The sequence below is a fragment of the Prionailurus bengalensis genome, chromosome A1 (assembly GCF_016509475.1).
Source record: "Prionailurus bengalensis isolate Pbe53 chromosome A1, Fcat_Pben_1.1_paternal_pri, whole genome shotgun sequence".
Taxonomy (NCBI): Eukaryota; Metazoa; Chordata; class Mammalia; order Carnivora; family Felidae; genus Prionailurus; species Prionailurus bengalensis.
Window position 1 is genome coordinate 434,166 of NC_057343.1, and position 21,568 is coordinate 455,733.

Genomic DNA, 21,568 nt, shown 5'->3' on the forward strand with positions numbered 1-21,568 from the left:
ATCTTAGGGTAGTTCTCTTTTTAACTTTTTGAGGAACCTCTATACTGTTCTCCAGAGTGACTGTACCCGTTTGCAGTCACACCAACAGTCCAAGAGTGTTCCCCTTTCTCTGCATCCTTGCCAACACCTGTTGTTTCTTGTGTTGTTAATTTTACCCATTCTGACAGGTGTGTGGTGGTATCTCATTGTGGTTTTGATCTATATTTCCCTGATGATGAGTGATGTTGAGCATCTCTTCATGTGTCTGTTAGCCATCTGGACGTCTTTTTTGGAAGTGTCTATTCATGTCTTCTGCCCATTTCTTAGCTGGATTGTATGTTTTTTGGATGTTGAGTTTGGTAAGTTCTTTACCGATTTTGGATACTAACCTTTTATCAGATATGTCATTTGCAAATATCTTCTCCTATTCTGTAGGCTGCCTTTTAGTTTTGTAGATTGTTTCCTTCACTGTGCAAAAGCTTTTTATTTTGATGAAGTCCCAATAGTTTATTTTTGCTTTTGTTTCCCTCACCTCTGGCGACGTATCTGGTAAGAAGTTGCTGTGGCCAAGGTCAAAGAGGTTACTGCCTATGTTGTCCTCTAGGATTTTGATGGTTTCCTGTCTCACATTTAGGTCTTTCATCCATCTTGAATTTATTTTTGTATATGGTGTTTTTACTTATTTTTAGTGACATATATTCCTTTCAAGTCTCTACCTTTCTTTACCACGCCAATAGCATGCAAGGAAATTTTGAACTCTCCCTGACCCTGAAACTTAGTGTGTTATCGAATTTATATTTGTAGAGATGCCATAGTTTAAAAAGAGAAACAACACAGTAGCCTGAAGTAAACTTCACAGGCACTAAAAAAGTACAGTTGCACTAAGATTAAAATCTATAGACCCATAATAAAGTAAAATTTAATGAACATCCTTTGCATTTGCTACAAATACAAATGTAGTTCAATTTATATAGTATGTCCCTGGAAAATTGTCTTTTAATCTGTAAATTCTTTTTCTTTTTTTTAGGTTTACTTATTTTGAGAAGGAAAGCATGGGAGTGGGGTGCAGAGAGAGAGAGGGAGAGAGAGAATCTCAAGCAGGTTCTACAAGGTCAGAGTGGTCATGATGCAGGGCTTGAACTCATGAATCTTGAAATCATGACCTGAGCCAAAGTCAGACACTTAATCAACTGAGCCACCCAGGCACCCTTTAATCTCTAAATTCTTAATGTCCCACTTGAGATATCAGATGATGAGGATTTGTAGCCATTGTTTTCTGTCAGTGAGACAAACAAGATAGAAGCTGAAGATCTGGAATGCAGTCATAGTTCTGTCACACAAAGCCTGAGTTTCCTCATTCATGAGATGGAAATAATACCTACTTTTCTTATAGGATTGTAAGTCAAATTTGAGTTATGTAAAAGTTCTCTACAAGCTTCAAGACCATTGAAATAAGTGTTATAATCAACCCATGATCATTTAGGTGTGGATTAATTGGTTTGTAGGTTAAACATGGTAAAAAAAAAAAAAAAAATTCATACATGTAAATTTGTGAAGGTTTGAATTATAATGGAAACATTTACATGTTAAAAGATGTCTATTTTGGAATTACATACTTTACAAATTATGGCCTTTATTGTGGGAAATTCTTTTCTCCTGTCCTTTTTTTGACATTGGGTTCCTCAAATGTGGCTTCACTACATAGTTAAAGGGGAGCCTAGTTCCTGTGGTTGTAATGGAAGATCCCTGACAGATTCAGTCTTGTGGTGGGAAAGGGAATAAACAGGCAACTGGAACTGTCTCTGCTTATATCCATCCTGTTATAATACTCAAAAAAACAGAGACATTTATTAGAACAGTAACCTTTCCCTTTTTTGGCAAATGACTTCATGCTTAGTGTCTTAAATCATTATACTTGTATTATTTTGAATAACATTTACATGAATGTTTATGGTACATTTACAAATGCTAGTTTTGATTTTATGGTTATGATAAATCTATTTTGTATCATTTTAACTAGTTCTGACTCTTACTTCAGGAGATCTGTTTCATCCTTCCCCTTTCTCCTCTTGTGCTTTTAGCCCAGGGAATTGACAAGGAACTATAATCAGATTCTTCACATGCGCTAAAGCTGATCCTTATTTAAGGGAGTCCCTTCAAGTAACCTTCCTGAAATTGTTACCACTCTTTTTTAATTTTTGAGAGAGAGAAAAATGAGCAGAGGAGGGTAGAAAGAGAGGGAGACACAGAATCCAAAGCAGGCTCCAGGCTCCAAGCTGTCAGCACAGAGCTGGACACAGGGCTCAAACTCACAAACTGTGAGATCATGACCTGAGCCAAAGTCGGACGCTTAACTGACTGAGCCATCCAGGTGCCCTGTTACCACTCTTTTATTAGTTTTTAAAATGTAGATTTTTGCTTATATCTAATATTTATTTTGAATAGGAGAATGAACTAGTTTAAATTAGTAAAAAGACTGAATTTATAGACTATTTGAGTAATGTAGTTTATTATTTTTATATTACATGCTCTTTTCTAAAGAGTAATTTAAATACTTATGTTCACATTAAGTTTATATTTATGATTTATCTTTAATGTTGAAGGCCTAGGTATTTAAGCCTAAAATGATTCTATTCCGGATTAATAGATATACTTATGTTCTTATTTCTGAGTTTGGGTAAACATGAATTTATCTACCGGTATGTTTTTTTTTTTAAGAGAGAGAGAAGGAGTGGGGGAGAGGGGCAGAGGGAGAGAGAATCTTAAGCAAACTCCACACTCAGCCCCAATATGGGGCTCAGTCCCATGACCCTGGGATCATGACCTGAGCCAAAATCAAGAGTTGGACACTCAACTGACTGAGCCACCCAGGCACCCCTACCTACCAGTCTTTATCTTTCATAGTTGTATGGTTTTTGATAACATTGGTTCTTTGCTTTTGATTGATATTAATGGTTACTTCATAAGCATTCTACATTTTGCACAGCAAGATGGCAGATTTTGTTCATAAGATCATACTTAGGTATCATTCCAGAAATACTGACATTGTATTGATCTATTGGACCGGAGTCCAAAAATATACCATGTGAGAAGGGAAGGATAAGTTTTCTAATCAATAGATAATTACTATCTATTACCAGTCCCATGTGGATTAGAAATGTAAACATGCAAATTAAACATTTAAACTAAAAGAAAGTACAGATAATTGCATAATCTTGGATGGGGAAGCCTTGTTAAAACCTATCACTGAAAGCAGAAACCATAAAAGAAATACTGGCCAAATTTGACTGCATTGTTTCATTTACAGGTAGCAAAAACAAGCAAAAAACTCACCACAAATAGCAAACTGAGGGTTGCTGGAGGGGAGGTGGGTAGGGGGACGGTTTAAATGGGTGATGGGTACTGAGTATTATATGTAAGTGATAAATCACTAAATTCTACACCTGAGGCCAATATTAACACTGTTTTAACTAACTGGAATCTAAAAACTTGAAACTAAAAACAAAAACCAGTGATAATTACGTAATTTTTGTTTTATTTTTTTTAACGTTTATTTATTTTTGAGACAGAGAGAGACAGCATGAACGGGGGAGGGTCAGAGACAGAGAGGGAGACACAGAATCTGAAACAGGCTCCAGGTTCTGAGCTGTCAGCCCAGAGCCCGATGCGGGGCTTGAACTCACGAACCGGGAGATCATGACCTGAGCCAAAGTCGGACACTTAACCCACTGAGCCACCCAGGCGCCCCTCTAATTACATAATTTTTTTAAAAATGACAAGCTGTGAGGGTCGGGGAGAGAACCTGTTTTATATATTAAAAGTTAAGAATCTGTATACAATTTTAACTGAAATCTTTTAGGTCAGTTGTATTTAATATTTTCTTAAATTTTCTGGAAGAGGTATCCTCTCAAATCTGTTGATAGTAACATTAATCTCTTAACTGTGAAATGCTAAACCAAAGGGGGATAAGTGAATAGGCATATAGAAATTAAGGTTTTAGCTGCCAGTTTGGGGGTGGGATATTCTCAAAAAATAACTTTCAGTCCAATGTGTTGTGTTAATAGTAACACTTTTTCAGGATGCCTGGGTGGCTCGGTTCAGTGTCCAATTCTTGATTTTGGCTTAGGTCATGATTTCACAGTTCATGAGATGGAGCCCCAAGCTGATAGCAAAGAGCCTGCTTGGGATATTTCTCTCTCTCTCTCTCTCTCTCTCTCTCTCTCTCTCTTTCTCTCTCTGTCTCTCTCTTTCTTTCTCTCTCTCTGTCTCTCTTTCTCTCTCTGTCTCTCTCTGTCTCTCTCTTTCTCTCTCTCTCTCTGTCTCTCTTTCTCTCTCTCTCTCTGTCTCTCTCTGTCTCTTTCTCTCTCTCTCTCTCTCTTTCTCTCTCTCTCTGTCTCTGTCTCTCTCTTTCTCTCTCTTTCTCTTTCTCTCCCCCTCTCTCCCTCTCCCTCCCTCCCCCTGCCCTGCCCCCTGCACATGAATGTGCTCTCTTACTCTCTCAAAAAGCATTAAAAAAAGTAACATTTGCCTCCTAATTATCTTATAATACAAGACTACCTTTGGTCTGTTATACTTAAAACCTTAGGGGCACCTGGGTGGCTCAGTCAGTTAAGTGTGAGACTTTGGCTCAGGTCATGATCTCACAGTTCATGAGTTCAAGCCCTGTGTTGGGCTCTGTGCTGACAGCTCAGAGCCTGGAACCTGCTTCAGATTCTGTCGCTCAAAAATAAATAAACATCAAACAAACAAAAAAAAAACCTTGACAGACATCCTCTCCCCCACCAAAAAAGTATATTTAAATGGTGACTATAACATGTAGTAATCAGCTTTATTTCTCGTAGCAACATTAACTTTCATTAGAGTCTCCTACAATTACTTTTTTTAAAAAGTGCATGTGTGCAAATTTAAGTTAAATCAGTCGGTAGTACTATGTAGAAGGAAAGATGAATTTTTAACTCAAAATTGACTTCCCCTTTGGGGGTGCCTGGGTTGCTCAGTCAGTTGAGCATCCGGCTTTGGCTCAGGTCATGATCTCATGGTTTGTGAGTTCGAGCCCCGCGTCAGGCTTTGTGCTGACACCTCAGAGCCTGGAATTGCTTCAGATTCTGTGTCTCCCTCTCTCTCTGCCCCTCCCCTGCTCATGCTCTGTCTCTCTCTGTCTCAAAAATAAACAAAACATTAAAAAAAAATTGAGTTCCCCTTTAATAGCAAACAGTTGGGGCCGCCTGGGTGGCTCAGTCGTTTTAAGTGTCTGACTTAGGCTGAGGTCTGATCTCACAGCTCCTGAGTTCAAGCCTTGTGTAGGGCTCTGTGCTGACAGCCCAGAGCCTGGAGCCTGCTTAGGATTCTGTGTCTCCCTCTCTCTCTGCCCCTCACTTGCTTGCTCAGTCACTCTTTCTCTCTCTCAAAAATAAATAAAACATTAAAAAAATTTTTAATAGCAAACAATGAGTATAGCTAATGTATAGACCTTAGCTGGCTTTTGAACATTGGCCGATATCCTGCAATTACTTTTAATGGCTATGTAACAAACCATTGTACATAAGTTCCGTAATTATTTACTAATACCTTTATTATAAACACTTAAGTGGTTTTGAAAAATTTTCACTATACCTTTAAAATTTTTTTAATATTTGTTTGTTTTTGAGAGAGAGAGAGAGTGCGAGCAGGGGGAGGGGGCAGAGAGAGAGACAGAGAGAGAATCTGAAGCAGGCTCCAGGCTCTGAACTGTCAGTGCAGAGCCCCATGCAGGGCTTGAACCCATGAACTGTGAGATCATGACCTGAGCTGAAGTCAGATGCTTAACCAACTGAGTCACCCAGGCACCCCAGTTTTTCACTATATCTGTATATAATTCTTCAAAACCACCCCTCCCCAAAAAATTCTGAGCCAATTCTGTTAATTTCTAACTCCAAAACAAATTAATGTTTGAATTTGTCATATTTACTTTAATGTTTGGCATTTTGATGGGCGAAAAGTAGTTATTTTCTTACTTTAAACTTTAATTCCCTGACTATTAGTGAAATAGAGCACCCTCATATGTTGACTTCAAGCTTCCCTTTTGGGAGAATCTTTAATAGATCCTGAAATATACTTTGGATATTTCCCTTTTGAATTGTTTTTTTCCCTACTTGTAAGAAGAGTTCATGTGATAGGGATATTAATATCTTATTCTGTATATCTTAACTATTTTCTACCAGTCTTTCACTTTTTCTTACATTTAGCCTTTCAGAAATGTTTCTTTTACTTGTTTTCCTCCTCTTTAATGGTTTCTGGGTTTTAATTAGACCTTTCCATTTCAGAGTTATATATGTATTTTGTATGCTCATTTCATTTTATGATACATATTTAAATATTTTATAATATGTGATGTTAGGTGGGTGTATAACATCATTCTTCAAAATGATTAGCTGACTTTCTCACACTACTTGTTGAATAATCCTTCCTCTTTTTATTTATTTTTTAGTTTTTAATGTTTATTTTTGAGACAGAGACAGAGCATGAATGGGGGAGGGTCAGAGAGAGGGAGACACAGAATCTGAAGCAAGCTCTAGGTTCCAAACTGTCAGCACAGAGCCTGATGTGGGCTTGAACTCACAGACGGAGATCATGACCTGAGCCGAAGTTGGATGCTCACCCGACTAAGCCACTCAGGCACCCCTCCTTCCTCTTTTTAATTAAAATGCCCCTTGTATTCTGTATTAAGTTTCCATATATATATGGATCTGTTTCAAGGCTCTATTCTACTCATTTATTGTGCCAGTACCTTAGCATTTTAATTACATTAGCTTTATTATCTGGTGGGATAAATAAATCTCTACTGAATGATATGTTGAAATTTTTGTAATTCTCACATAATATATTTTCCATATGGACTGTAGAATTGTATTAATTTTATATTAGATGTATTTAAGGATATTAAATCTTTGTCTCCAGGAACTGGACATTATTCATTTATTCTGTTCTTGTTTTATGATCCCCAATAAATTCATTTTCTTTTCTTAGAACTTTTTTCTTACTAAATTTATTCTTAAATATAATTGTGGAGTTTGAACATAACTTGAGATGTCATTGTGAATATTTTAGAGTAGATTTTAAAAGTATCATTACAGCTATTTCCTTTAGAGTTGTGGTAGAATTAAGCAATTTAATTAATGTTCTGTTTAATAGTTGCCAAAATTAGATTTCTTCAAATATTAAAATAGGGTAAAAGCATCATACATGAACAGTTTTTTCTTTGATTTAAAGAGAATCTTTAAGATTATCAACTTTATCTATGAATGGCACACTAGTTGTTTGAATTCCAGATAAACAGAATTTGTTGAATGACTTTGTTTTTATTCTTGTCCTAAGGTTGCTACAACTATAAATATGAGACAAGGATACTACCCAACAGATGGATGTATTAAAGAAGATTCTTTTATAGAAAAACTGAAGGCTAAAAAGTATGTTCTATGTGCCCTTATTTTAGTGTTTAAATTTCATGTATTTCTGAAAGGATAATTTTAGCATCATTGGTAAAATGTCATTCTTACATCAGTGTTTCTACCCCATTGTTTATAGAGTGTTCTTTATCTGTTTTACATTTTTTTGAGTACAGTTGACATACAATATTACATCATTTTCACAACAGGGATTCAACTTCTTTATATGTTATGCTATGCTCACCACAAGTGTAGCTACCATCCGTCAGCATACAGCACTATTACAGTATCATTGATTATATTCCCTGTGCTGTTCCTTTATTCCAGTGACTTACTCATTCCATAACTGGAAGGCGTATCTCCCATGTAGAGTGCTCTTTTATAATTTGTCTTAGCTGTTAATGGAATGGACAAACTCCTACGGAAGCAACATTAATTTGTCCTTATTTAAAGTGGCGGGGAAAAAGAATGCAAGATAAAGCTGAGAGTATCATTCTAGCAAAAGTTATTGTGGTACTGGCTGAGAGTAAGATGTGGTTAAGTAACCTATTTCTGTATTGATTCTTAAGTATCACGAGTATGATACAGTGGAGGACTTTGGAAAGAGATGGTTTGAGAGGTGATTGATAAAATGAAAAGTGATAACTTGGAGATTCTTTTATTTTTCCTTTCTTCCATAAGACTGTGTGTGTGTGTGTGTGTGTGTGTGTGTGTGTGTTAGTAACGTAGAGATTTTTTTTCTCAATTGGTAATGCAGAGATTTTTTAAAAACATATCCCACCCAGCTGGAAACCAGCACCTGAGTTATTTTTTATTGCACTTATTTATTTATATATGTCTTCTGTTAGTCTGTAAGCCCCTATAAGGGCATGGACCACATTTTATTGCCTTCTACATCCCTGGTGCCAAACACAGTAAACATGTAATAAATGTTGTGTTAGATGAAATACCGTGATATTTTGACACTTGCTAGATTTTTCCATGTTTCAGTCCTCTAAGTAAGTTTACTCTTATGGTTGACTATGGAATGGATCAATGTGAAAAAATAATAAAGTTTTACTTTGCAACTTTATGAGAGTTAAAGAAACTTATTATTAATTCGCTGAGACCCTACTCAGATGGTAATTATATTTTTGTATAAGTTTAACTTTTTAAAGCATATTTAATGTGGTCATAAATTATGTGGGAAATAAGAGAAATACAGGAAACCCTTAAGGAATGATTTCATTTGAAACGTGGCTTTTTTTTTTTTTATTGTCAAGTTAGCTAACATACGGTGTAGTCTTGGCTTCAGGAGTAGATTCTTGTGATTCATCACTTACACACAACACCCAGTGCTCATCCCAACAAGTGCCCTCCTTAATGCCCATCACCCATTTTTCCCACCCACCCAACCTGTGCCCCCATCAACCCTTAGTTCTCTGTATTTAACAGTCTCTTATGGTTTGTGTCCCTCCCTGCTTGTATCTTATTTTTCCTTCCCTTCCCCTATGGTCATCTGTTAAGTTTCTCAAATTCCACTTATGAATGAAAACATATGATATCCATCTTTCTATGACTGGTTTACTTCACTTAGCATAATACCCTCCAGTTCCATCCATGTAGTTGGAAATAGCAAAAATTCATCTCCGAATAGTACTCCATTGTGTATATATACCATATCTTCTTTATCCCTTCATCAGTTGATGGGCATTGGGCTCTTTCCTTAATTTGGTTATTGTTGATAGCGCTGCTATAAACACTGGGGTGCTTGTGCCGTTTTGAATCAGCACTCCTGTATCCTCTGGATAAATTCCTAGTGGTGCAATTTCTTCATCGTGGGGTAATTCTATTTTTTGTTTTTTGAGGAACCTCCACACTGTTTTCCAGTTTGCATTCCCACCAGCAGTGCAAGATGGTTCCCCTTTCTCCACATCCTCACCAACATCTGTTGTTTCTGGAGTTGTTAATTTTAGCCACTCTGGCGTGAGGGGGTATTTAAATGTGGTTTTGATTTGTATTTCCCTGATGATGAGCAATGTTGAGCATCTTTTCATGTGTCTTTCTGCAATCTGGATGTCTTCTTCGGAAAAATGTCTATTCATGTCTTCTGCCCATTTCTTCACTGGATGGTGTTTCAGGTGTTAAGTTTGGTAAGTTCTTTATAGGTTTTTGATACTAATCCTGTATCTGATGTGTCATTTGCAGATATCTTCTCCCATTCCATGGGTTGTCTTTTAGTTTTGCTGATTTTTTCCTTTGCTGTGCAGAAGCTTTTTATCTTGATGAGGTCCCAATACTTCATTTTTGCTTTTGTTTCCCTTGCCTCCAGAGACATGTCAAGTAAGAAGTTGGTGTAGCCGAGGTCAAAGAGGTTGCTGCCTGTTTTCTCCTCTAGGATTTTGATGGTTTCCTGTCTCACATTTAGGTCGTTCGTCCATTTTGAGTTTATTTTTGTGTATGGTGTAAGAAAGTAGTCTAGTTTCATTTTTCTGCATCTTACTGTCTACTTCTCTCAGCACCATTTGTTAAAGAGACTGTCTTTTTTCCATTGGATATATTTTCCTGCTTTGTTGAAAATTAGTTGACCATATATTAGTGGGTCCATGTCTGGGTTCTGTATTCTATTCCACTGGTCTATGTGTCTGTTTTTATGCCAATACCATATTTCCTTGATAATTACAGTTTGTAATACAGGCTAAAGCCTGGGATTGTGATGCCTCCAGCTTTGGTTTTCTGTTTCAATATTACTTTGGCTACTCGGGGTCCTTTGTGGTTCCATACAAATTTTAGGATTGTTTGTTCTAGCTCTGTGAAGAATGCTAATGTTATTTTGATAGGGACTGCATTGAATATATAGATTTATTTGGATAGTATTGACATTTTAACAATATTTGTTCTTCCAATCCATTTACATGGAATGTTTTTCCATTTCTTTGTGTCTCCTTCATTTTCCTTCATAAGCTTTCTATAGTTTTCAGCATACATATCTTTTGCATCTTTGGTTAGGTTTATTCCTAGGTATTTTATGGTTCTTGGTGCAATTGTAAATGGAATCAATTCCTTGAATCTCTTTCTGTTGCTTCATTATTGGTGTGTAGAAATGCAGTCAATTTCTGTATATTTTATATCCTGCAATTCTGCTGAATTCATGTATCAGTTCTAGCAATTTTGGGGTGGAATCTTTCGGGTTTTCCATGTAGAGTATCATGTCATCTGGAGAGAATGAAAGTGTGATTTCTTTGCCAGTTTTGGAGGCCTTTTATTTCTTTGGGTTGTCTGATTGCTGAGGCTAGGACTACCAACACCATGTTAAACAAACACTGATGCACGTGGACATCCCTGTCGTGATCCTGATCTCAGGGGAAAAGCTCTCAGTTTTTCCCCATCGAGGATGATATTAGCTGTGGGCCTTTCGTATATGGCTTTTATGACATTAAGGTATGTTCCTTCTATCCCTACTTTCTTGAGGGTTTTTATTAAGAAAGAGATGCTGTATTTTGTCAAATGCTTTTTCTGCATTTGTTGACAGGATCCTATGGTTCTTACTCTTTCTTCTATTAATGTGGTGTATCATGTTGATTGATTTGCAAATATTGAACCAGCCCTGTAGCCCAGGAATGAATCCCACTTGATCATGGTGAATAATTCTTTTAATATACGGTTGAATTTGATTTGCTGGTATCTTGTTGAGAAATTTTGCATCCATCTTTGTCAGGGATTTTAGACTATAATTCTCCTTTTTAGTGATGTCTTTATCTGGTTTGGGAATCAAGGTAATGCTGGCTTCATAGAATGAGTCTGGAAGCATTCCTTCTGTTTCTATTTTCGGAACAGCTTGAAAAGCGTAGGTATTAACTCTTCTTTAATGCCTGGTAGAATTCCTCTGGGAAGCCATCTGGTCCTGGACTCTTATTTGTTGGGAGATTTTTGATAACCAGTTCAATTTCTCTGCTGGTTATGGGTCTGTTCAAATTTTTTGTTTCTTCCCATTTGCAATTTGGTAATCTGTGAGTGTTTAGTAATTTTTCCATTTCTTCCAGTTTGTCTAGTTTGTTGGCATATAATTTTTCATAGTATTCTCTAAAATTCTTTGTATTTCTGTGGTATTGGGTGTGATCCCTCCTTTCATTTGTGATTTTATCTATTTGGATCCTCTCTATTTTCTTTTTGAGATGTCCGACTAGGGATTTATCAATTTTGTTTATTCTTTCAAAAAACCAGCTCTTAGATTCATTGATCTATTCTACTGTTTTCTTGGATTTTATATTGTTTATTTCTGCTTCAATCTCTATTTCTCTTCTTCTGCTGTCTTTGAGCTTTCTTTGCTGCTGTCTTTCTAGTTCCTTTAGGTGTGAGGCCTGGTTGTGTATTTGGGACTTTTCTTGCCTCTTGAGATAGGCCTGGATTGCAATGTATTTTCCTCTTAGGACTGCCTTTGCTCCATCCCAAAGGGTTTGGACTGTCATGTTTTCATTTTCATTTGTTTCCATATATTTTTTTCATTTCTTCTTTAATTGGTGAACCCATTCATTCTTTAGTAGGGTGTTCTTTAACCTCCATGTATTTGGAGGCTTTCCAAATTTTTTCTTGCGGTTGATTTCAAGTTTTTTAGCATTTGTGATCTGAAAATATGCATGGTGTGATCTCAATCCTTTTATATTGGTTGGGGGCTGTTTTGTGACCCAGTATATGATCTGTTTTAGATAATGTTTCATGTACATTCAAGAAGAATGTGTATTCTGCTGCTTTTGGATGAAAGTTCTGAATACATCTGTTAAGTACATTTGGTCTAATGTGTCATTCAGAGCCTTACAGTTTCCTTACTGATTTTCTGTCTGAATAATCTACCCATTGTTGTAAGTGGAGTATTGAAGTCCCCTACAATCACAGTATTACTATCTATACATTTATTTATGTTTGTGATTAATTGATATATATATTTGGATGCTTCCATGTTGGGGGTACAAGCATTTACATTTGGTAGCTTTTCTTGATAGATAGACCCCTTAATTATGATGTAATGCCCTTCTTCATTTCTTGTTACAGTCTTTGTTTTATTTTATTTATTTTTTTTAAATTTTTTTTTCAACGTTTTATTTATTTTTGGGACAGAGAGAGACAGAGCATGAATGGGGGAGGGGCAGAGAGAGAGGGAGACACAGAAGCAGAAACAGGCTCCAGGCTCTGAGCCATCAGCCCAGAGCCTGACGCGGGGCTCGAACTCACGGACCGCGAGATCGTGACCTGGCTGAAGTCGGACACTTAACCGACTATGCCACCCAGGCGCCCCCAGTCTTTGTTTTAAAATCTAGTTTGTCTGATATAAATATGGCTACTTTGGCTTTCTTTTGCCATCCAGAGCATGATAGATGGTTCTCCATGCCCTCACTTTCAATCTGCAGGTGTCCTCAGGTCTAAAATGAGTCTCTTGTAGGCAGCATGTAGATGGATCTTCTTTTTTTCCTTTTTTTTTTTTTTTAAATCCATTCTGATACCCTGTGTCTTTTGATTGAGGCATTTAGTCCATTTACATTCTGAGTTATTATTGAAAGATATGAACTTAGTGCCACTGTGTTATCCCTAGATTTCGTGCTTGTGGTGATGTCTCTGGTCCTTCATAGTCTTTGCTGCTTTCCACTCATATAGTCCCCCTTAGGATCTCCTGCAGGGCTGGTTTAACGGTCATGAACTCCTTCAGTTTTTGTTTGTCTGGGAAAGCCTTTATCTTTCCTTCTATTCTGAATGACAGGCTTGCTGGATAAAGGATTCTTGGCTGCATATTTTTCCTGTTCAGCACATTGAAAATTTCGTGCCACTCCCTTCTGGCCTGCCAAGGTTCAGTGGACAGGTCTGCTACTACCCTTATGTGTCTACCCTTGTAGGTTGAGGCCCATTTGTCCCTAGCTGCTTTCATAATTCTCTCTTTATCTTTGTATTTTGCCAGTTTCACCATATGTCATGGTGTTGACCTGTTTTTGTTGATTTTGAAGGGAGTTCTTTGTGCTTCTTGGACTTGGATGTCTGCTTCCTTCCCCAGATTAGGGAAGTTCTCAGCTATAATTTGTTCAAATAAATCTTCTGCCCCTTTCTCTCTCTAATCTTCTTCTGGAACTCCTATGATACAGATATTTTGTTTCATTGAATCACTTAGGTCTCTAATTTTCCCTCATTGTCTAGTAATTTTCTTTCCCTCTTTTTTTTGAGATTTATCATTTTACTTAGTTTTATCTATTTTGCCTACTCTCCCCTCTTCTTTTTCCATCTTCCCTGTCACTGCATCTATTTTATTTTGCATCTCATTTATAGCATTTCTTAATTCATCATGACTATTTCTTAGGTCTTTGATCTCTGCAACAATAGATTCTCTGCTGTCTTCTATGCTTTTTTTTCAAGCCCAGCTATTAGTCTTATGACTGTTATTCTAAATTCCTGTTCATATATATTGTTTATATCTGTTTTGAGAAATTCTGGCTGTCATTTCTTCCTGGTATTTCTTTTGAGGAGAATTCTTCCATTTCATCATTTTGGCTAGGTTTGTGTCTTTTACATGTTTTAATAGCTTGTTATGTGTCCTGTAACTGTGAGACCTGCTATATTAAAAAGGGGTCATACACTATCCAGGGCCTGGCCTTCAGGAGGTGTTTTTAGAGTGTGTTGGTGCACTCTGTTGTTGTGTATTTGGCTGCTCTACTCCACTGATCAGTCTTCTACAAAGCTCCTCCTTACTCGTCGTGGTGGATTGTTTAGACCTTCTGACAGGTGTGCTTTGATTTTTTGTTGAAGTAACCCTGAAAGAAAGGGAAGGGGACCTGATCCCATAGAAAGAGAAAAATGAAAGGGGAAAAAGAAAAAAAAAACAAAACAAGCAGAGAATCAGAGAAACTATAAGTCTTAATCCAGAGAAAGAGAAAGGAAAATAAAGAAGGAGATCTAGAAAAGGTGTAAAAAGAATAAAAATGCCTGATTACACAAAGAAACAAAGCAGAGAAAGAACAAGAAGAAAATTTATATATATACATTAAGAATTGACCAAAAATCAAATCTGAAAGTATGAACCTGATTCCAAAGGAAAAAAAAGAAGAGAATATAAAGAAAAAGAAGAGAGAAGAGAAGGAAAGGAAGAGAAGAGGGGAAAAAAAGAGCAACAGACTAACATACAAAATCACAGGACAGGGGCATCTGGGTGTCTCAGTCAGTTAAGTGTCCAACTTTGGCTCAGGTCATGATCTCATGGCTCCTGAGTTCGAACCCTGCATCAGGCTCTGTGCTAACAGCTTGGAGCCTGGAGCCTGCTTCAGATTCTGTGTCTCCCTCTCTCTCTGCCCCTCTCCCACTCGTGCTCTGCCTCTCTCTCAAAAATAAACATTAAAAAATTAAAACTCAGGACATTTGTCTGTTGGTATCTGGGACCAGTGACTGTGCTGGTCTGGAGGAGAGGTCAGCTACCTGCTTTGGGTCAGTCTCGCTCCAGTAGATAAGCAGTTGCCAGGCACGGAGGGGTGGGGTTTAGTGTAAGCGGATCCTGCTCCATGGGGGCCACTGTCCTGTTCCCTGAAGCCCCACTGTGTTGATGATGGGGAGAAAAATGGTGACACCCCAGTCTCTCCTCCCCAGACCAGGAGTCTCAAACTATGCTGTTGAGGCAGCCCTTACAGGGTAGCATGGGCGGTGGGCTTGTCCTGCTCCACAGTTGTCCCACGCCTCCTAGGTGGTTAGCTTGGATTCAAAACCTGATGTCTTAAAGGATCCCACACCATGAAGACCCAGTTCTGGGGTAGCGCTGCTCTGCCCTGCCAATATGGCTAGCACCTGCAGGATCTTTTGTCCTTGGAGGGGCAATATACCCTCTTTCCACAGCACTCAAGGGAGGGGACTGTTCTCTCCCAATGCACCCCTGAGATTGCTACCAGGCCGGGGGACTGGCTTCTCTCCCCACTAGCACATGCACATGGTCTGGAGAGTCATGCACTTTTGAAATCTCCATTCTTCAGCTCCTAAGGCTGTTTGCAGAGTAAAGACTGGTACTCTCCGTGTTTCTCATTCCCCAGTCCGTGGTCCGGAGAGGTTTTTTTCTTGTCCTAACACAAAACCACAATCCATAGCTTCTCTTTCTCTCCCTTTCATCTCTGTACATAAAGGGATCCCTCCCCTCCATTGCCATGCTGTTTTATGTCCCCCAATTTGCATACACACACCTCTGTCCCACCAAACTATCTCCTTCCACCTGTGGAGATTTTTCTGTCATTCCCCAGATAGATTTCCTGTGTGTTCCAAGTGTCCTGACCTCAATACAGCTGTGTTTGAGGGAGGAGGGAAATCCTGGTCCCCCTACTTCTACACCATCTTAACTTCTTAAAACCTTTCCGTTTTGTTAATGGCACTGAGCATCTGTAAATCACTCTAGTTCCTCATATCCCATTCAGTTTGTCTCCTGTAAACCCTAACTTCCACAGTATCTTCCGTATTCGTAATTTATCTTTGATTTCTACTTAGTCTTTTTTGACTACCTTCTTAGTACATCCATACTTTTCCCTGATCCATGCTTCTTCATTACCTATCTAAATAAAATCCAAAATTTTTTACACTTAGCATTCATAGTCTTTCACATGACTGCTGCAGCTTCTCTGTCTGGACTTAAACGAGTACTTCAACAGAAACCAAAAGAATAGTTATCTCTGTAGGTAGTAAACCACTTAGCTAAAGTCTGGCAGCTGGGTATTGAGAGAACCAGTGGAACTCTGGCTTACTGAGTACCAACCCCTATATTTGTATTCCTCCAGGCATTTCCTCCAAATGCTCTGTGTGAAATGATTAGAATCAATCTTTAGGAATCTTTTTGGTTCCTTGTGACTCAATGGCCTCAACAAATTTGAGTCCCTGCAGAAGTCCAGCAGATGACTTACTAGGTGAGGTAGACAGAGTTTAAACAATGAGTGGTATGAATTGTGGCAGACAAAAGAAGGCCCCTCCAAAGGAGGTGGCCCATTCTCAGCTCCAGTCAATTACTTATGTGTGTTAAGACAAATCCAGTGTTGCCAAATCTTCCTTTTTATTCCCCCAAGAGAAGATAGACATCTAGACTTCTATGTGAAATTTTCTGACTTTTTAAAACTTATATAAGTTAAATGTGATTATGTGTTTGTCTAGATATATATCATATGTAGTATGGTTATAAAGTGAAATTTCACTTTCGGAAGTAGATGAATCCATTTTAAGTACCCAAATTTTTTCCAAATTACTGTTTTTTTTTTAAATTCTCCATACCAAGTATACTTATGTTAGAACCTCCTATTCCCTAAATTCAGTAGATTGTGGTTTAAAATAATTGTTTATTTTTAAATAAACATCCCTTGATACATAATGTATTTCCTTCCTGATTTATCTTTAATATCTTGAAACAGGAATTGAAAAATGGACTTCTTGGGGCTAATGTATTCACATGTTTTCAAGAACATGAATACTCACTTTTCAAAGTAATTGAATGTTTAAAATTTGTCTATTTTTTCTGTAAAGGTAACATATTTAAACAACATAATTTCTTCCGTAAACTATCTTAGGCTTATGACTAAGTAAACACCTAAGAGTTTACTATATGTGAGCCATGGGAGATACAAAAATAAAATAGGCAAAAAGTCTAGCATGTGTAGATAAGAAACTGAACTTTTTCTTTTCACATTAACTTACCTGGTAAATTCATTACCTTTTTGTAAATTATCCAGGCCTGTGAGTACATTCTATTAATAGCTGACATTTGTATATAAGTAATTGAGCTTAAAGGCAGTTCAGTGGCTATCAACACCTCTACCAAAAAATAATCAGGTAAGGAGAGGTAACTAGGAGATTAAAGCACAATTTATACTGTAAGCTCTTATTTTTAGGGATTTGCTAAGAAGTTGAATTCTTGGTTAAAATTAAGTTTTATATGAAAGCCTGTTTAGCCATCGCTTCTCTCTTTGCTTATTATAAATGAGAACGAACAGTACATGTTAGTATTATGTAATACATCATATGAATTATTTTTGATGGACAGTAAAAATGAGAATAGAAGGTTAAAACTGTTATATTAATGTGGCATCTGAAATAATGTACTTGACATTTTTCAGGATAAGGAATTGTTTTCAGGACTTTAAAAAGACTACTGATCAGCTAACTATTGGTTTGGAACATTCAACATCCACACACAAGACTATTTTGAACTCCTCAACTGTAATGGCGGTATGAAAAAATGTTACTTATGAAGTAAGATGAAACCAAACATTTTTACTTTGTGTCTGGTAGCTTAATTATTGTCTCTTCTCAAGGTTCCTATAATTATAGATTTTTGGAAGCATGAAGGTAAGCGGCAAACCTATACTCCTTACTTGAATCTCTTGTTTTATTATAATTATACTTGAACAATTCTTATTTCTTCCTAAGGCAGCCCATTCTCCTTTGACCAACTCTGTAGTGTTCTTGACATTTAACCATATTTAGGTTCCCTTTGAACCTAGTTATTGAATCCTATTACATGAAACTTGTATAAAATACAGGTTTTAAATTCTAAAGGTGATTTTTCAAATCATTTTAATGGCAGCTAAAAGGCCTAACATTTGCTATGATGATGATGGTGATGTTATTGTTGGAAGATTGAATCTTACCTGTTACTGTAAAATAATGTATTGTTTTAGTTTAAGATTAGAAATAGAATAAATTCCAAAATACTATTATTAAAGAGAACTTTGGTGATCTGGGGAATGGAGAAAGCACTTAATTTTGCTGTCTTTTACTTCAAGTTTAAATTTTAACATAGCCAAATTATACTCTTCTTTAAAAACTTAATTTTTACACGTGTGTGCATTTATTGCCATGATAATTTTTTCAAAATAGTTTTAAGTTGCAGAATATTCCATTTTTTAAAAAAAGGTCTCTAAAAAAATCTGGAATACCATAATCAAAACTCTAAAATGTTAATGGTTTTGAATTTCTGGGTAAGTAGGATTGAAAGTGTTGTTTTTATTATGTTCAGACTTCTATGGTGGTCTGTTGCTTTTGTAACGAAAATTGTAGCTTGATGTTTTTGCAACTAATACAGTGTATCTAAGCATCTATTTTTATATTTGTATGTGGTCCCCCTTCCCCTTCTTAGGAAAGTAAAACTGCAGAAGAAGAAATTGAGGAAGCGTTGAAGATAGCGGGCTATAATTTTGAACAATTAAGTGTTGCTGTAAAAGTAAGCATTTTGAATGATTAAAGCCTATTGTGAATTAAGGCATGTTCTTTAAATGTGTTCATTTGGATTTTTTTTTTTACTGAAGTTGGAGCTTAGCACTGAGTTATTGAACAGGATAATCTAATGGTAGAGAAACATACAAAAGAATGGAAAACTCCCATGGCCTGCTGAGATTGGTCTCTTAGCATTGTTGTGCTAGCAGCCTACTGAAACTGGAGCACTATTAAGGAACCACGATTCTTTCTTGCTATGAGCTGAAGTTTGTCTTGAAAGTATCGTAGATCATCTTTCTAACATTGCGCATTACTCAGCTGAATACCCTTAACACAGAGTCTTGTTCTCTTTCCTTCCTTACTCCATCCCCCAAAAGAGAGACTCACTTGGTGACAAAAGCAAACTCCTAAGCACCTAATAACAACAAATTAACAACCAAGGCAATCAAAAGAGTATAGCAGATGTGGGAGTTAAGACCTCGGGCGCCTGGGTGGCGCAGGCGGTTAAGGGTCCGACTTCAGCCAGGTCACGATCTCACGGTCCGTGAGTTCGAGCCCCGCGTCGGGCTCTGGGCTGATGGCTCAGAGCCTGGAGCCTGTTTCTGATTCTGTGTCTCCCTCTCTCTCTGCCCCTCGCCCGTTCATGCTCTGTCTCTCTCTGTCCCAAAAATAAATAAACGTTGAAAAAAAAAAAAGACCTCAACATATGAATTTGGGAGGGGGGCAGACAAAATTCACCCTATAACAGCCTGCCCTCTGAAACCCACCTCCAGATTCATGTCCTTTTCATATGCAAAATACATTCACCCCATCCCTTCAGCATCAAGTCTAAGACCAGAATCTAATCTAAATATCTTCTAAATCAGGTATGGCTGGGGTTCAGGGTATGATTCAGTTTTTCCAACATTGGTTGTACAGGTATGGGATTGCTGTTCCTATTCTAAAAGGGAGAAATTGGATGGAAAAAAAATGGGTCATACATCTTAAGCAATAATTCTTTGTCAAAAAGTGCAAAGATGTGGAATAGTTAACATTTTAACTCAAGTATGTTTTTTTAATATTATATATTAAGGTTCTTCCATTTAAGGAATCCTTCCAGAGACAAATTCAGCTATCCAGAGTGGCTCTTCCTGTAATGATAAAAAGGAATAAGAAATTTAGAAAATGTAGTGGGATTTTCTAGGCCTTTTTGCCAGTTTATTGGTATTCAGTGTCAACAAAGATGTGATCTTGATGACAAGTAACAGGATTTAAGTTGGAACCTTATAACTTATTCCATTTTTATCACCTAATCTCCTTTGTGTTGTTATTTTGAAAGGTCTAATAAGTACCTGTTACTTTTAAAATTATTTAAACAGTACAATTTCTATAAAATAAAAATACCAAATTAGGTCTTTGTATTATGTTCTTTCCAGATGCTTGAACACATACACAGTGAAACAAAAGCAGAAACAGTCAGTCTTATAGAGGTTCTGGAGAAACAGTTTGATCAACTTTTTACTTCTCTTGATTCCAGGTAATAACTTAAAAATATATATTCAGGGTGCCTGGGTGGCTCAAGTGTCCATCTCTTGATTTCAGCTGAGATCATGATCTCACAGTTCCTAGATTTGAGCCCTGTATCAGGCTCTATGCTGACAGTGCAGGGCCTGCTTGGGATTCCCTCTCTGCCCCTCCCTTGAGCATGCTAGGTCTCTCTCTCTCTCAAAATAAATAACTAAAACTTAAAAAAAAAAATAGAAACTCAATGAAACTGAAGTTTTTAACATTAGCTTGTCACTTTATTTCTTTGTATAAATTGAAGTAATGAGTAACTTTTGAATGAGTTTGGAAGGTAATGGGTGATTCCTACAGGTTGATGTCTACAACTTGAAAACAACAATTTGTACATTTTAAAAACTTTTTGGCTATTTGCCGTCTGGTTCTAAAGCTAACTTAAATAAGCTTCTTTCTTAAAGCAGCACAGAAAATTATTTTAAAAATCTGAATCCATGTTGCAGAACTTTGCTTACTTGAAAAATGCAAACATGCTTTTTCTTCTACATCATTCCATCATTTTTCATTGTTTATTTGCATCAGAGAAAGTAATAACTAACACTCATTTCTAGACATACCACACAGTTACATATCCATCACTTTAAAACTCTGATATACATGATCTTTCATTTTTTTCTTTCAAAATTTTATTTAAATTCAAGTTATCATATAATGTAGTTTTGGTTTCAGAAGTGGAATTTAGTGATTCTTCACCCAGTGCTCATCCCAAGTGCTCTCCTTAATGCCTATTACCCATTCAGCCCATACCCCCTACCTCCAGCAACCTTCAGTTTGTTCTCTATAGTTAAGTCTTATTTGCCTCCATCTATTTTTATCTTATTTTTCCTTCCCTTCCCCTATGTTCATCTGTTTCTTAACAAAATCATATGGTGAAATCATATGGTATTTGTCTTTCTGTGACTTATTTCACTTAGCATAATACACTCTAGCTCCATCCATGTTGTTGAAAATGGCAAGATTTCATTCTTTTTGATGCCTAATATTCCGTGTATGTGTATACACACACACACACATACACACACACATATATATATATGTATATATATATATATATAGGGTGGTATTGTATACATATATATGCACCCATGTGTATGTATACGTGTATATATATATATATATATAGTATATGTATATATACGTATACATAATACATTTTCTTTATTCATTAGTTGATGGACATTTGGGCTCTTTCTGTAATTTGGCTATTGTTGAAGTGCTGCTATAAATATTGGAGTTCATGTGCCCCTTCAAATTGGAAAGATAAAGACAGAACTACCCTATGACTCAGCAATTGCACTCCTAAGTATTTATCCAAAGGATACAAAAATACATCTTTAATAATTTTTAATCACATTTTTCTTTTTTTTTTAATTTTTTAAAATGTTCATTTATTCATTTTGAGAGAGAAAGCATGAACAGGGGAG

General features: G+C 36.8%; 1 protein-coding gene across 2 annotated transcripts in view; it reads left to right on the forward strand.

The window, feature by feature from the left end:
• The window catches only part of RNF17 (ring finger protein 17), a 115,074-nt gene that overhangs the window by 3,760 nt on the left and 89,746 nt on the right, over positions 1-21,568 (forward strand). For both annotated transcript variants that reach the window (XM_043574478.1, XM_043574485.1), the window contains exons 3-6: positions 7,333-7,424; positions 17,489-17,600; positions 18,511-18,594; positions 20,003-20,103. In XM_043574478.1, coding sequence (XP_043430413.1) covers positions 7,333-7,424; positions 17,489-17,600; positions 18,511-18,594; positions 20,003-20,103 — 389 coding nt within the window. The remainder of the gene's footprint in view (positions 1-7,332; positions 7,425-17,488; positions 17,601-18,510; positions 18,595-20,002; positions 20,104-21,568) is intronic.